We start from the raw sequence: 16,651 nt of genomic DNA, 5'->3' as shown, positions 1-16,651 counted from the left end.
ACCTTCTCTGATCCCATCCCCTCATCCCCTTCCCTCTGACAGCTGTCCCTCTGCTCCCTGTGACCCCGCCTCTGCCTTTATTCCATTCCTCAGTTCACCTTGTTCATTAGATTCCACAAATAAGTGAGATCACATGGTATTTTTCTTTCCCTGACTGGCTTATTTCACTTAGCACAATAATCCCCATGTCTATCCAAACCGTTGTAAAAGGTAAGATTTCCTTCTTTTTTATAGCCATGTAGTATTCCCTTGTGACAATAATCCCCAAGTCTATCCATACCACTGTAAAAGGTAAGATTTCCTTTCTTTTTTACAGCCATGTAGTACTCCATTGTGTATATGTATCACAGCTTTTTAATCCACTTGTCCACTGATGGACACTTGGGCTGTTTCCAGGTTTTGGTATGTTTATACTCTTCAAAGCACTCATCCCCATATGGAATTGCCATGCTTATTATGTGTTTACTAGCTTATTGTCTGTTTTCCCAAACTAGAGTGGAACTTGAGGGCCCCTGCTGGTCTTGTTCTCTGTGCTGCATCCACAGTGCCTAATTTAGTGCCTCACATACAAATCTCTGAGTAAATATTACTTATGTGAAGGAATTGTTATCTACTTGGTGACAAGAGCAGACACAGATATTTAAGTGTGAGTTGTAGGAGAAGTTGATAAGGAAATTAGACATCAAAAGGATTAAAAATTTTAAGTGTTCGCCTGACCTGTGGTGGCGCAGTAGATAAAGCGTCGACCTGGAAATACTGAGGTCGCCGGTTCGAAACCCTGGGCTTGCCTGGTCAAGGCACATATGGGAGTTGATGCTTCCAGCTCCTCCTCCCCCCTCTCTCTCTCTCTGTCTTTCTCTCCTCTCTCTCCTTCTCTGTCTCTCTCTCTCCCCTCTCTAAAAATGAATAAATAAAATAAAAATTAAAAAATTTAAAAAAAAAAAATTTTAAGTGTTCACTGCAAATTTACAGCAATGCTTTCTAAACCCAGATGAGTACCAGAAACAACAGGAGATATTACTCAAAATGCAGACATCTGTACCTCACCTTCCTGGTTCTAATTCAGCAGGCCCAGGGCAGGCCCAGATAGCCACAATTTTATCAAGCACCCATGATGATTGTGATGAAATAGGCTATGGACCACACTTGGAGTAATCCTGACCTAAACAGATGACCAGTGTGTAGCATCAATTTAATGTCTATCGTGCAGAGTTCTATGGTCTCTAGGGGATCTTTGTTACTGTAATGACTGGAAAGTGCACAGATCCTTCCCTCCCACTGAGGCATTGAGGACAAAATAAAAAACCTACAATGCATGGCACCTAGTAAGTTCTCACCAGATTTTATTTCTTCATTCCCACTTTATGTCCTTTATTCTGTCAATGTGACACCTACAACCACAGCTTGCTTTCCTACCTGGGTCACACCTAAACTCCACAATGTTCCTGGGTGGGCGGCAGCAGTATGTACTGTCACTTTGTTTGTAGGAGACACTGGAGGAAATAAATGGTAGTGACATACCTGAAGGGTCCTCATGATGAGACTGCTCACTCTTGCTCCAGGAACCCGTCTAGTACAGCAGATATCACACTGGGCTTCTCTCTCTCAGCTCCTGTTTCTGGAACTCGGAGTTCACACCGTTCTCTGATGCTCCACTAGAATGGAGAGATGGGATAAGACAGCGCATGGAACAGAGAGGGACATGAGAGGATGGGAAAGCACAGGAAATGCAGGAAAAAGGGTGAGGATGTGCTTCCTGTCCCCACTCAGTTCACTGGAAGCTCTGCAATGCCACTTTGTCTCTTCCCCAGCTCATCAGACAGCTGCTCCCCTCATAGCAGTGACCATCATGGTTATGTGGGCTTATCCCTGCTTGTTGTTACCTGTCCACGTGTAGTCATGCTATGATCTTAATTCCAGAGGTATCACATTGACAGAATAAAGGATGTAAAGTGGGAATGAAGAAATAGAATCTGGTGAGAGCTTACTAGGCGCCATGCATTGTATGTTGTTATTTTGTCCTCAATGCCTCAGTGATGCTGAGGAGAGTGTAGATTTGGAGACAACCTCAGAGAGCAAAGTACATGTTCAAAGCATTCTAAGGACGTGTCAAATGGACACAGCAGCCAACTTAAAGGTGCTTTCCTTGGCCAATTCTGTGACAATCAGAACATCAAAATAAATAATTACTGTGTCAGATGATAACCCTTAGTGCAAAATAGAAATCTATGATATAAATAAGTACATACATACATACATACCTAGGGAGAAGAGAAATCTCTATATCTGGTCCAATTTCAATTAATAAATCTGGAAAAAAATGAGAAAATTAGAAAAACAGTATATGACAACAATCATAGTAATAGGTGATTCAGCCTAGAATTATAAAATGATGCTTGATCTGCGCCAAATCCCACTGCAGTGAGGAGTCACCATGGTAACCATGCTGGGCAAGTGAAGATGGAAAAACACCCCACTTCTGATTTTCGGTTTCTATGATGTGGTTGGAAGGGAACAGGACTGATGTGATCATAATAATTCAACTCAAGTTTCCTCACAATAATGATTCCTGGCAGCTTCAGCAATCTGCACACGTACAAACACACTTACTCATATACATACATGCTGTCTCCTTCTGTCTGTGTCACCATCCAAGAACCCAGGAATTCATTGAGGTGGATTTGCTAGGAAACAAAGAAGAAAACACCCACAATTTAACTGGCACAATTCTAACCACACATAGAAAGTTGAAAGCTCCCATAAGTATTTTCTTTTAATGAGTGATTTTCTTGGAGATGGCCGGTAGAATTTTCTCTGACATTCTTCTCCTAGTATCAGTACATTGCCATATGCCTAGGTGTTGATAGAGAAACACAGTCAAATTTATGCTGTGCATCAAGTAGCTTTTCCATCCTAAGACAGCCTGTTCTTTAGACCAGAAATATCATTCAATGGCTATTATCAATCATTTGGCTTTTAATAATTTAGTGAAAATATAATAATTGGGAACTGTATTTATAAAATAATGTCTTTTACAATAGCATCAAAAAGTATGAAATACTTATGGATAATCTCTCTACAGATAGGCAAAGCTTGTTTATTGAACATTACAAAGTACTGTTCAGAAAAATTAAAGAAAATCTAAATCAATGGAGAGAAAACTATCTTCGTGGTTCAGAAGATTCTGTATTGTTAAGATGTCACTTTCCCTCAAGTTGATCCATATAGTCAATGCAATGCCAATACAACCTTAGGAAGTATTTTTAAAAAGAAATCAACAGGCCAATTCTGAAATTCATGTAGAAATGAAGAGGACATAGAATATGAAAGATAACTGAAAAAGAAAAATAAAGTTTGAGGGCGAATACTCCTAGATTAGAAGACTCATTATAAACCTATAGTAATCAAGACAATGTGGTATTATAAATTAAAACAAAATTTTGATATCATTACACCCCCATGAGAATTGCTAAATATAAAAAGACTGAGGATACCAAGCATTGTCAAGGTTGTGGAGGATGGAATTCACACACACTGCTGGTGGCTATGAAAAATGGAAAAACCAGTTTAGCAGTTTCTGAACAAAGGTAACCTTACATCTACCATACAATTCAACCATCGCACTCTTAAGTATTTACCCTTGGGAAAGAAAGCATATGGCCATGCTAAAACTTATATGCCAATGTTCATTGGAGCATTTCTTTAAAAGAAAAAGAACAAATTCCGAACAAATTGAACAGAGGGGTACCCTGGGGCTCAGAGTCGTTGCCGTTCTGTTCTTACCTCCTGCACCTCTGCGTTTTTCAGGAAAGTAGTTCCAGGGCACCCTGGGGCGGGACACCACACTCACTGGAGCCTGCAAGGACCACAATCCCTTTACCTAGGAGCCCGCCGGCGCACTGAACCCCAAAGCGCGAAAGAGGCGATTTGGGTCTGGAACCCTGTCTCCCCACACCCCAGGGCAGTTCAGCCCCCGCCTATGCCCTCAGCTGAGTCCCAAATACCTGAAGGCAGAAACCAAATACCTTTAGGTCAAGACAGGTCTGTCTCTTTTAAAAAGTCGTCACAATCGCCATGTGACGTCATGTTTCTATGGCAACCAGATGCGAAGCCTGGTCCTTTCAAAAGAAATGCCTTCGTACATCCTACCCACTGGCGCTTAGCTCAAAGCAAACCGCCTTTACTTTTCAAGCCGCTACGTGAGAAAGCATACTAATTAGGGGCACTAGACTGGGAGCCAGGCAACTCAACAGAACTTTGAAACAGGTTTCTGTTTCAGTAATTGTTTTTTATTAAAAAAAAAATAGTAGGGCAGTATTATTAGTAAATAGAGACCCAGGGAGAAACCTAGGGTTCTTAGAGACGAGCTAGCCTCAGAGGGTGACCATACCAAGCATCCGCAAAAGGTCGCTGTCACTAATCCAATTCCAACAGGAGTCCCCAATCTAGGATGTAGTTAAAAAAAAAAAAGTAAAAATTCAAGTAAATAGTTTGCATACCGAGAAACAGCCTCAGGAGGAAATTGAAAGTGCACTCCCCTGAGAAAAAAGGGAGGCCCACTTACAGAAAGTGCCCACTCTGGTCTCTGATTGGTTCATATTATGCAAATAAGGAATCCAAAGCTGTACAATTTGATTGGTCTAAAAAGCACTGTCCTGATTGGTCTAAAAAGCACTGTCCTGATTGGTCAGAATCCTGTGTCCTGATTGGTCATTATGGAGATGCTCTGATTGGCTGGTAAAGATGCAAATGAAGATATAACTGTGAAGCTGTGATTGGACAAGGCAGGTCTCAACCCATTGGTTGAAATATAATTCCAGGAATTTATTTTACAAGGGCTGGTTCAGCTGGCAGGAACCCAATGCAGGACCTTGGCAGTCCAGTCTGAGACTTTTCCTGATATTCAGTCATTGCTAGACTGATTATGAATTTGGGCCTTATTCACCTCATGGAGTCCTTTTGGTAGTTATATTTGTTCCTGGAGTCAATATAAATCATACACAATAATAAACAGCCATCTGTGGTAGAGAACAAACAGCTGTCTATAATCATGTGACTTAACGATATAGAAACACACAAGCAAAATTTCATTTGAGCAATTTGGGAATTATTTCAAGGAAGCAGGCCTAGAATATTGAAGTTAATTAGTTTAGGCAGAAACTGAATCAAATGAACAATACATTAATTTAATTTGTCCTGGGGAATTCTAATCACCCATTCCTGATAATTATTGATACTTTTCATGTGAAGGGGCATCCATCTCCAAAACACATCTAGTCTACACACTTTTCTTTTTTAATGCGAGATAGAGAAACAGACAAGGACAGACAGGAAGGGAAAGAGATGAGAAGCATCAACTCACAGTTGCAGCACCTTAGTTGTTCATTGATTGCTTTCTCATATGTACCTTGACCAAAAGGCTCCAGCTGAGCCAGTGACACCCTTGCTCAAACCAGTGACCTTTGGGTTCAAGTCAGTGACCATTGGGTCATGTCTATTATCCCACGCTCAGGCTGGCTACCCTGCACTCAAGCTGTTGCGCCCACGCTCAAGCGGGTGATCTCAGGGTTTTGAACCTGTCTTCAGCATCCTCCGCCCATGCGCTATCCACTATGCCACAGCTTGGTCAGGCTTCACTCACTTCTTTATCACAGGAATGACTTACCTGAGTAGTGAGCCTGAAAAGAGAAAGGGATTGCACAGCCCAAACCCTCTCTCTTTAAAGCTCTTGGTGGTAAGTTACCCTTATGAAGCAAATCTTCTTCTCTGGGCCCTGGCCGGTTGGCTCAGCGGTAGAGCGTCGGCCTAGCGTGCGGAGGACCCGGGTTCGATTCCCGGCCAGGGCACACAGGAGAAGCGCCCATTTGCTTCTCCACCCCTCCGCCGCGCTTTCCTCTCTGTCTCTCTCTTCTCCTCCCGCAGCCAAGGCTCCATTGGAGCAAAAATGGCCCGGGCGCTGGGGATGGCTCTGTGGCCTCTGCCTCAGGCGCTAGAGTGGCTCTGGTCGCAACATGGCGACGCCCAGGATGGGCAGAACATCGCCCCCTGGTGGGCAGAGCGTCGCCCCCTGGTGGGCGTGCCGGGTGGATCCCGGTCAGGCGCATGCGGGAGTCTGTCAGACTGTCTCTCCCTGTTTCCAGCTTCAGAAAAATGCAAAAAAAAAAAAAAAAAATCTTCTTCTCTGCCCTCAGGGGAGAACCTTACAACTGCTCACAGTTCTCCCTTTTCTGTGCCTTGCTGGCTCCCACCTATTATATGGTCTTGTTCCAAAATGCTTGGGCTTTTAAGCTCCCACCTGCATACCTCCCTGCTCTTTGTCTAAGCTCTAAACCAACTAAGAATATGAAAAAAGATTAAAGAGAAAAATATATAGACTTTATTCCTTATAAAAGTAATATTATTGAAAATGGTTTAGATCTGCAGGCAAGTCATTTCCTATTAATAAACCCCAGAACCGGACAGACTTATTCACCTAGCAGTGCTGCACTGAGACAGTTACAAAGGGCGAGGACTGAAATGCACATCTCTCTGCTGTCTGGTGAAGGAACCCTGCCTGTGAGTGCCCAAGGAAAGAAGTTCCCTTGTAAAGCTGTCCCTGTAGCAAAAAAAATTTTTTTTCAGAAAACTTGCATTGAGGAATACTTCTCAAGTGAATAAATACCCTATGTTCTCTTTAAATACTCAACAAGCAAAGGTCTGAGAATGTGACTTTCTTTGTGACTCATTGAACAGCCTCTTACTTAACACATATGATTGGCATTGGGGCTCATCTTCTGAAAAGGTAGTGGAATTAGAGTCTAAATTCCAAGAGTGGGGGGGGGGGAATCACATATTGTGACATTTAACAAACACTCCAAACTATTAGCCATGTATTGTTCTTCAGGGTTCTGTGGGTCTGTTGGACTCAGCTGGGTGGGACTTCTGCTCCATGTGGGACCTGTCACCAGGGGCTTCAGTCATATGGAGGCTCCACTTGGCTGGAGCATCCAGGAGAACCCACACACATAGATGGTTGGTGTTGGCGTCTGCTGCAGGCTCAGCTGGGGTTATTGACCGGAACACTTCTGTTCTCCTGCAGATCCCTTCACGTGAAAGCATGCCAGATTAAATGTAATACAGTTAAACTTGAGCTTAAATGACCAATAAGTACATTTTAGCATAAATGTCTCATGCAAAATTATTTCATTTTTCTGACATTCAAATTCAACCAGGTGTTCTGTATTTACTAACTCTGTCAACTCTCAGGGAGGGATGAGACTATGAATCCGTGAGCTAAATGACCATCTGAGAAGATGCTTCCAGTGGGAAAGGTCTGCAGAAAATGAGAAGATAAAGACACCAGATGGTAATACCTAGTAGTGGTGAAATGAAAGGGCAACTGACATTTACATACACTGTTGGTGCTAAATGCACGTATCTGTTTTCTGAGGCCTATATTATTTGAATGGCCTTTGATACAGAAGCCTTATTTCTACTTAATAAGGGGAGGGTTTAGAAAAGGATTCCAAAGTTGATCCTGACCTGCATTCAGCTTGATGTGCCCTAGCTGAGGGAGCAGTTCAAGGAGACACATGAGTTTCCTGCTCGGGGGAGGAGATACAACTAGAATTTATGGGCCATATGGTTGAGCTAAGCTCTCGTTTTTCCTACTCCTCCCTTAGACAACTCTACAACAAAGAAGTGGCAACAACTTTTATACACAATGTGGGTCTGCGTAAATTTGTTTTCCTCTCTATTGTCAGATTTTCAGAAGCTCTTTAGAACACAGTTATACTGTTTGTTTAGGGCAGGGATCGGGAACCTATGGCTCGCGAGCCAGATGTGGCTCTTTTGATGGCTGCATCTGGCTTGCAGACAAATATTTAATTAAAAAATAATAACGCTAAAAATATAAACATTCTCATGTATTACAATCTATTCATTTCCTACCACTTATGTTCATGGTTGCGGGTGGCTGAAGCCAATCACAGCTGTCGTCCGGGACAACACCAAATTTTTATTGGATAATGCGTAATGTACACAGATCGTTGTATGGCTCTCACGGAATTACATTTTAAAATATGTGGCATTCATGGCTCTCTCAGCCAAAAAAGGTTCCCGACCCCTGGTTTTGGGTTATGAACTTTAAGTTAAAGTCATCTCAGAAGCAGAAGTCAGCAAGTGGGATGGGAAGAAAACGACCATGTCAAGGGCTTACTAGAGGTCAGACACTGCAGTAGTAACTTTACATATTGTTTCTTTAACTTGCTACAACTAGTTTGTAAATTAAGTATCAATAATCCTGATCTAGGATGCTGATACTTCATTCTTCCTCCAGACATGGTCTACTAAGGCTCATAGAGGTTAAATACATTTTCTAAGGAAACACACCTTGTAAGGGAGTATTCTAATCCAGGGTTGTTGGACTCCAAAGATGGGTAGGGAAGGCTGGTAATAGCATTTACTTTGATCTAGAGCAGGTTTTCTCAACCACAGCACTATTGACATTTTGGGCCAGAGAGTACTTTCTTGTGAGGACTGTTCTATGCATTCTGGGATGTTTAGCCTCCAACCACAAGATTTTAGTGGCACCATCAGTTGTGACTATTAAAAATGTCTCCAGACATTTCCACATGTCTTCTGGAGATGGGGAGCACAATCACTCCCATTTGAAAACCACAGCTTTAGATATATATTTCTGATAGGCAGTTGAATACCTGAGTCTAGGACCCTGGTTGGCAGACTGTGGCTCGCGAGCCATATGCGGCTCTTTGGCCCCTTGAGTGTGGCTCTTCCACAAAATACCACATGCGGGCACTGTCTCGATAAGGAATGTACCTACCTATATAGTTTAAGTTTAAAAAATTTGGCCCTCATAAGAAATTTCAATTGTTGTACCGTCAATATTTGGCTCTGTTGACTAATGAGTTTGCCAAGCACTGGTCTAAGAGAAAGTTCTGAGATAAAGACATGGCATGTGAGCTTGTGGGACCTGGCAAGACATCCCATAAATAATTGTTAAATAAATGCAAATGATTTCTAGAAATCAGAGTCATCAGTCTTCTTCCATCCTTATATCAATTCTACAAACTAAAGTAGAATTATTCTTCCAAACTATTAAAATTTGTATTTTCTGGATCAAAGATCTAAATATAAAATCTGAAACAATAAGTTACATAGAAGAAAACATAGGTACTAATCTTATAGAACTAGGCCTTAGAGAACACTTTATGAAATTGACTATAAGGACAAGGGAACTAAAGGCAAAAATAAATAAATGGGACTATATTCAAACTAAGACGCTTCTCCAAAACATAAGAAACCAACAACAAAAAGATAGTCAACTAAGAGGGAGATGATATTCACGAACAACAACTCTGATAAGGGGTTAATATCCAAAATATATACAAAACTCACAAAGCTCAGCAATTATCATGCAAATAATCCAATCTAAAAACTGGGGACTGCCTGACCAGGCAGTGGCGCAGTAGATAGAGCATCAGCCTGGGAAGCTGAGGACCCAAATTCGAAACCCTGAGATTATTGGCTTGAGTGCAGGGTCATCAGCTTGAGCGTGGGATCATAGACATGACCCATGGTATCTGGCTTGAGTCCAAAGGTCGCTGGCTTGAAGCCCAAACTCACTGGCTTGAGCAAGGGGTCACTGGCTCTGCTGAAGCCTCCCCACCCCAATGAAGGCACATCTATGAGAGAGCAATCAATGAATAACTAAGGTGCCATAACTATGAGTTGATGCTTTTCATCTCTCTCCCTTCCTGTCTGTCTAACCCTTTCTATCCCCTCCATCTATCTCTTTCTCTCTCACTAAAAACAAAAACATTTGAACTGGTTCCATATGAGATTGCAACTGTATTACATGCCATCTTCTTGAAAATTTAAAAATGGGATCATTCATAGCAAAATCAGTATGTTTATTACATTATGTGAAGTTATATTATACATTATTACAAAAAAAGAAGATAGAAAATACATACGGGATTTTGTCCATTTCAGTCATGTAATCCAGTCTTTTTTTTTATGTTAGGCACAGAAAAGTTGCAAAATAATTAGTATTCTCTTGTTCTGTAAGTAATTGTATTCACTAATTGTTTCCAAAATTTGGCAATTGAGAGGGGACCCACTAAAATGTAATGACTGTTATTTTCAGTTTTGAAAACCAGGAGCTAATTGAAAGTTGGTCAGATGTGATCCAATTAGCTTTGATGACTGAAGAGGAGAGCGAGACAATAAAATAAACATAAGCTAAATGTGTTTCATTGGCAGGGGCTTTGTAAGATGCTGTATTACGCTAAAGAGGTTCTAAGCCTGGCTTTAACTTGACTAAATATAGGAAGATGGTAAACTTATAAGTGTTTTCTTTAGATGATTGGATTATCGTATTGTTTATATTCTTTATATTCTCCGAAAAAGTCAAATATGTATAATAACCTTGTTTTACATAATTATAAAACTGATATATTTTTAAATGCTCCTCATAGAACCTTTCAAAACATAAGCATAAAAAATTAATAGTCCTTAAAGACTCGTTATTTTAAAATGTTTAATATGAATAAATTGATAAAAGAATAATTAAACAGCCCTGGCATGATAGCTCAGTTGGTTAGAACGTCATCCTGAAGCGCAGAAGTTGTCAGCTTGATCCTCGATCAGGGCACATATAAGAACAACTCAATGTTCCTGTCTCTCTCTCTTTTCCCCTTCCTCTCTCACTGAAATAAATAAATAAAAATAAAGAATAATTAAATGCATTATATTAGTAAGTATCTACTCTATCAAGTACTGGGCTAGAAACTGAGCTTCATGGTGATTAAGACAAAAATCATTGCTGTAAAAGGGCACAGACTTGCATAGAAATGATAATGCTTGCCTGACCAGGCAGTAGCACAGTAGATAGAGCATTGGACTGGGACCCAGAGGACCCAGGTTTGAAACCTCAAGGTCGCTGACTTGAGCAGGGGCTCACCAGCTTGAGCAAGGAGTCGCTGGCTTGAGCATGGTATTATAGACATGACCCCATGGTCGCTGGCTTGAAACCCAAGGTCCTCGCTTGAACTCAAGATCACTGGCTTGAGCAAGCGGTCACTCACTCTGCTGTAGCCCCCTGGTCAAGGCACATATGAGAAAGCAATCAATGAATAACTATGGTGCTGCATCAAAGACTTGATGCTTCTTATCTCTCTCCTTTTCTGTCTGTCTGTCTCTCTTTGTAGCAAAAAAAATAATAATGAAGCTTAACTTTGTTTAATAATTTAATAATTAAACTTATTAATACTAGGTTCATGATTAATAATATTAATAATATTCATGCATTAATAAGGATATCTGGAAAAATAAAAACAATACTGGTTTAAATATGTACATTGATTAATGCAATCCAAGTTTAGAAACATTTTTTTTCTCAGAGAGAGACACACACACAGGTAGAGAAATGAGGTCCAACCAAGGCAGTGAAGCCTTGATCACGTCAGCAAGGTTGAGTTCAAGCCAGTGTCCTTGGGATCCTGTTGATGATCCCGCACTCAAGCTGATGAAGAGCCTACACTCAAGCTGGTGACCTCAGGGTTTGAAACCTGGAACCTCAGCATTCCAGGTCAACACTTTATCCACTGTGCCACCACCAGTCAGGCCAATTTTAGAAATATATTTTGAGGAAATATTTTCATTGTGGAATCAAATAATGGAATTTACATCACAATGTTTGTGAAGTGGTATAATCACTGATAGTGTTTCCCTTTGATTATGTTGTCAGAACTCAGATGCATCAAAATCATCTGTTTCAATTTGAGGAATTATCAAAACAGTAGTTCCTGATCAGGTGTTACAGGGGTGACAACAGGAGTTGAGAGCAAAGAAGAGTCATCATTTCTAACATTTTCTCTAGATGAGTACCATGTAAGTAAGTAGACTGTGTTTACGTAAATACTGACACATACAGGTTTTTAAAAAAATGAGGACCTGGCAGGTTTGCTCAGTGGTGGAGTAATGGCCCTGCATGTGGGTGTCCCAGGTTTGATTCCTGATCAGGGCACACAGGAGAAGCTACCATCTGCTTCTCTACTCTCTCTCTCTCTCTCTCTCTTTCTCTCTCCCCTTTCTCCGGCAGCCACGGGTAGATTGGATTGGTTCAGCAAATTGGCCCCCAGGGGCTGAAGATGGCTCCATGGCTTTGCCTCTGGAACTAAATGTAATGCATTTAATTATTCTTTATTTTTACTTATTTACTTCAGTGAGAGAGGAAGGGGAAAAGAGAGAGAGACAGGAACATTGAGCTGTTCTTCTTATGTCCCCTGATCCGGGATCAAGCTGACAACTTCTGCACTTCAGGATGACGTTCTAACCAACTGAGCTATCATGCCAGGGCCGTTTAATTATTCTTTTATCAATTTATTCGTATTAGTTGCTGAGCAACAGAGCAGTGGTCTCAAATGGGCAGAGCATCGCCCTGTAGGGGGCTTACCGTGTGGATCCCAGTCAGGGCGTATGCGGGAATCTGTGTCTGCCTCCCCACCTCTCACTTAATAATAATAATAAAAAGTTTAAAAAAAATTGTGGATTGTGCCTGACCTGTGGTGGTGCAGTTGATAAAGCATTGACCTGGAATGCTGTCGCCAGTTCAAAACCCTGCACTTGTCTGGTCAAGGCACATATGGGAGTTGATGCTTCCTGCTCACCCCGCCCCTGCCCGTTCTCACTCTCTCACTCTCTAAAACGAATAAATAAATTTTTTAAAAATTATGGATTTAGGGTTATAGAATTTTCATACAAAGTTGCTTTGGAAATGAAAAGTAATACTTTCCAGGTAAGTAGTTACTTTCCTTAGGCCACTTAATTATAAAGGACAGTTAAAAACAATACTAAGCTGGGTCCTGAACTCCATTATACTTATTTATCAATCAAAATAATTAAATATCTACTATGTCAGGCAGTACACTAGAAACTGAGCTCCAGGATGATTAAGACAAAAATCATTCTTAAGGGCACACACTTAAACAAAAATAATGCCTAATGGTTAATATTGTTTTTAAGAACTTACAAAGTGGCCCTGGCCGGTTGGCTCAGTGGTAGAGCGTTTGCCTGGTGTGCAGAAGTCCCGGGTTCGATTTCCGGCCAGGGCACACAGGAGAAGCGCCTATCTGCTTCTCCACCCCTCCCCCTCTCCTTCCTCACTGTCTCTCTCTTCCCCTTCCGCAGTGAGGCTCCATTGGAGCAAAGATGGCCCCGGCGCTGGGGATGGCTCCTTGGCCTCTGCCCCAGGCGCTAGGTGGCTCTGGTTGCAACAGAGCGATGCCCTGGAGGGGCAGAGCGTGGCCCCCTGGTGGGCGTGCCAGGTGGATCCCCGTGGGATGCATGCGGGAGTCTGTCTGACTGCCTCTCCCCGTTTCCAGCTTCAGAAAAATACAAAAAAAAAAAAAAAAACCCTTACAAAGCAGTTCTCACGTTTCTGGTGTGGTAGTGATAAAAAATGGGAGTGTTTCAGCTTTAAAATGTGCTCTCCTAATGTAGTTTACAATTCTCCCAGGTAAGTCTGTAAAACTGGTTGGGCAGGCCTACCCAGGGGTTCTTTTGGGACCCCCCCCCCAAAGGTAGAAATACAGGCAAAACAAATCTTATTATGCTTGTTTTGATGTTTTGAAGTCAAGCAATTCTTGACACATTGGGGTGAGACAAGTAGATTTGTCTCCTGAGCTAGGCCCCTAGTGCCTTTACGTCTGAGTTCTTTAAAGAGGAGGGGCATAGAAATAAAACCAAGAACCACAGATTAAGGCATTCTCCCCATTTCTATAGAGGCCAAAGAGGGATTTAGCTCACCAAGGAATTCAGAGAAATCAGTGGGGTTTCACCACCTGGACTGCTCTGGCACATGAACAGGACCCAGCAGAAGGGAAAATATGCCCAACTGACAACGCAGTAAATCAGAAGTATGTACTGCAAATATCAGAGGCATGACAAGGTGGAACTCACCTATTTTTGCCCTCTAGACCTGAGCATGGATGAAAACTCCCTTTAGGCCTCCCGTGTACCTGATGGGGACCAGGGTTCTGCTAAATGCTGGGCAACTGCATAGGAGGTAGCTCAGCACATTCCTCTTAGCAGCCTGTAAGGTGATGCCCCATTTTACAGAAGGCTGACTCTTCCAAATTCAGTTTGTTGAACCAGTGATTATGTACCTGTACTACATTCATGGATTCATTGAAAAATTGTTTTACTCTAAAATTCCAGATAATAAAAGGGGGGAAATCCTGTATTACCCACCACAGAGAAATGTACTTTAACACCTTGGGGATTTAAGATTTTTGAGGGGAATTAATATATACAGCGTGGGACCAAAGTAGGTTTACAGTTGTGAGTATATGTTTTTTTTTTTAATGAGACAACAGTAGATAGCTTGCTTTTTAATTGCTTTATTAACTTCACATGTTTCCATGCAAAAGGGTGAAACTACTGTTGACAGAAACTTTAAGACTGTGCCAAGGCAATCTGCAGTTAGAAGCTGGTAACACAGAACCCACTAGACACACGGAACTCACAAGAGGTTCCCAGCAAATAAATCCATAAAGGCATATCAGGAAATGCAAAGAAAAAAGAAAACAGTGGGAATCACAGTATTAATCTCACGAAAAATGGCAGGAATCAAGGCATAAGGCAAAATTCATCATGATGGTCATGGTGATTAGAGAGCTCCCCCATAAGGATACGCAGACAATTCCTCAGCTGCAGCTCCCTAAGTTTTCTCCTGATTTCTCTCATCTCCTCCATGAACATTTCCATATCATCTCCTTCTATACCCATCCCATCATTAACCTGCCTATTGGGTATGGCCCATCGGAAGTTCGGGGCCAGGCGGCGAGCCTGTCCCCGTCTATTATTTCCGGCTGGCTGCTGGCCGTTGCCCCCTCCCAAAGGGCGGTCTTCCTCTCCATTCTGCATGGGCTGGTCCATTTCTTCGTTTTCATGGTGAATATCTGCCATGATGAAATTTCTTTCGGGTTGTTTTTCTTTGAACACAAGAAAGACAAAGGCATGGAGAGATTGAATGTTTGGTGCACTGACCAGCAGAATTCAGAACCCTGATATTAAAGGGTTTTTTCTATTTCATTTTTTCTCACCTTGGGAGTTTCTTGCGCCCTCTAGGGGGCCTCCAATTCGAGCCCCTCCCTCCAGCTCTCTCCTTTTCCCTCCCTCCCCGAAAGCCCACCATTTTTCCCTTCCCAGGATTCTTTCCTAGAGCTCAGCAGACAGCAAAATGGAGGACTGGGGAGGGGGAGCGGGTGGGGGGGTACTTGAGGGCGGTGTTTCAGACAAGGCTCCGCAGCCGCTCGCCCAGTGCTTTTCCCCGCACCTACCTGGGCCTATCCTTGCTGTCTCCTCCGCCGGCTTCTCAGCGAGCGAGCCTTCGCGACACTTGGATCCGCAGACCTGCAGATGGCCGGGGTGGGGGAGCGGGTGCCGCTGCAGCCCGGCGCTCGGTGCGCCCCCCCTCCCCCCGACCGCGTCTTCCGCCCTCTCTCCCCCCACCGACTCCCCATTTCCCTACAGGAATTCGGGGTGAGCTCCCATGCGGAGCGGTTCTGCTGCCCTCCCTGGAACCTTGCCGCCCCAGCACCCTCACCCTGGGGGGATCACTGTTTTAAGTTCCCGAGAAAACGGGCAGGGACGCTGCACTGATTCCCTGCGCCCGCCTCCGGGCTGGCGGGCGGCTGCCGCCCTGGCCTCCGCGCGGGCCCCGGACCCTTACCTGCTCCGCTTTCCCGGGCCCGATGCCAGCCCGCCGTGCGCAGGGCAGCGGGAAGCTGGTACCCAAGCCGAAGTGACGACTGCACCGAAGGCTGCGTCGCCCTGCAGCTCTCGGTCACGTGAGGGTCTCGCGTCACCAACAAGCTCGCCCCCCAACTCCAGCGGCCAGTGCGGCAGGAGCGCGCGCCCCCTCCCCTGCCTCGTGCACACGCACAGACAACCCCCACACGGGATGGTGCTCCGTAGCCCAGCGTGCACCGCCCTGTCACTCACCTTGGTCCGCTCTGATCTGAGGGCCCACAAGTGCCATCACCTTCCTGGGGTTGGGGTTGCCTTTCTCTGTTTACCTACTAGGTTCTGCGATATCCACACCCACCCCCCACCCCTGCTGATCGCCCGGGGCCATGGTTTCGGCGTTTTCTGCTTTCTCTCTTCTCGCTGGCCATCTCAACCCCACACATGCACACACCCTGCACAAGCACAGCCACCATTTCTCACCTTGTCCCCTGAATTCACACCCTAGAAGGAAATTTAGAATGAGGACTAGGGTGGGGCGGAACAGGGGCTTGTCAGAAAGAGAGGCAAGGAGTTAGAGTGGGTTGTATATATACTTCCCAATAATTTCTCTTATTTTCTGTTTTTAAAATGATTAACATGCCTCAAAAAAAAACATCATGAGCTTCCATTTTTGAAAGAAATACTTCATTCTGCGGAATGAAAAAGCCTCATTTTTATTTTCACCTGTACCACACAGAATATTTCTCTGGCTCCACACAAACTCAAATTACTTTTGAAACATACGAACATGTTTCAGATTTTCATTTTGCAAGGAGGAAGGCATTTCCCTGAACACAGTGTTTTCAAAATGATCCATAAGGTAAATCTTCAGGGAGAAATCCAGTTGTCAGATCTTGAC

General features: G+C 43.3%; 1 protein-coding gene and 1 long non-coding RNA gene across 3 annotated transcripts in view; both read right to left on the bottom strand.

Moving 5' to 3' along the window:
- The window catches only part of LOC136317499 (uncharacterized), a 35,091-nt gene extending 31,185 nt beyond the window's left edge, over positions 1-3,906 (bottom strand). For both annotated transcript variants that reach the window (XR_010727884.1, XR_010727885.1), the window contains exons 1-4: positions 3,784-3,906; positions 2,611-2,684; positions 2,262-2,310; positions 1,522-1,655 (exon numbers count right to left, since the gene is read on the bottom strand). This is a non-coding gene — a long non-coding RNA (uncharacterized lncRNA). The remainder of the gene's footprint in view (positions 1-1,521; positions 1,656-2,261; positions 2,311-2,610; positions 2,685-3,783) is intronic.
- Positions 3,907-14,382: 10,476 nt separating this feature from the next.
- BEX3 (brain expressed X-linked 3) lies at positions 14,383-15,832 on the bottom strand. Its single transcript, XM_066249136.1, has 3 exons — positions 15,737-15,832; positions 15,345-15,417; positions 14,383-14,996 (listed from the first exon to the last, which is right to left on the bottom strand). Exon 3 carries the CDS (start codon positions 14,968-14,970, stop codon positions 14,632-14,634), a length of 339 nt encoding a protein of 112 aa, XP_066105233.1. The 5' UTR covers positions 14,971-14,996; positions 15,345-15,417; positions 15,737-15,832; the 3' UTR covers positions 14,383-14,631.
- Between the last annotated feature and the right edge of the window lie 819 nt (positions 15,833-16,651).

This window comes from Saccopteryx bilineata, chromosome X (assembly GCF_036850765.1).
Source record: "Saccopteryx bilineata isolate mSacBil1 chromosome X, mSacBil1_pri_phased_curated, whole genome shotgun sequence".
Classification (NCBI taxonomy): Eukaryota; Metazoa; Chordata; class Mammalia; order Chiroptera; family Emballonuridae; genus Saccopteryx; species Saccopteryx bilineata.
Note: the sequence above shows the minus strand (reverse complement) of the source record. Positions and strands in the feature narration are given on the sequence as shown.

Excerpts from the sequence above, each read along its gene's own strand:
- BEX3 (XM_066249136.1), bottom strand. The coding sequence starts at position 14,970 with ATGGCAGATATTCACCATGAAAACGAAGAAATGGACCAGCCCATGCAG.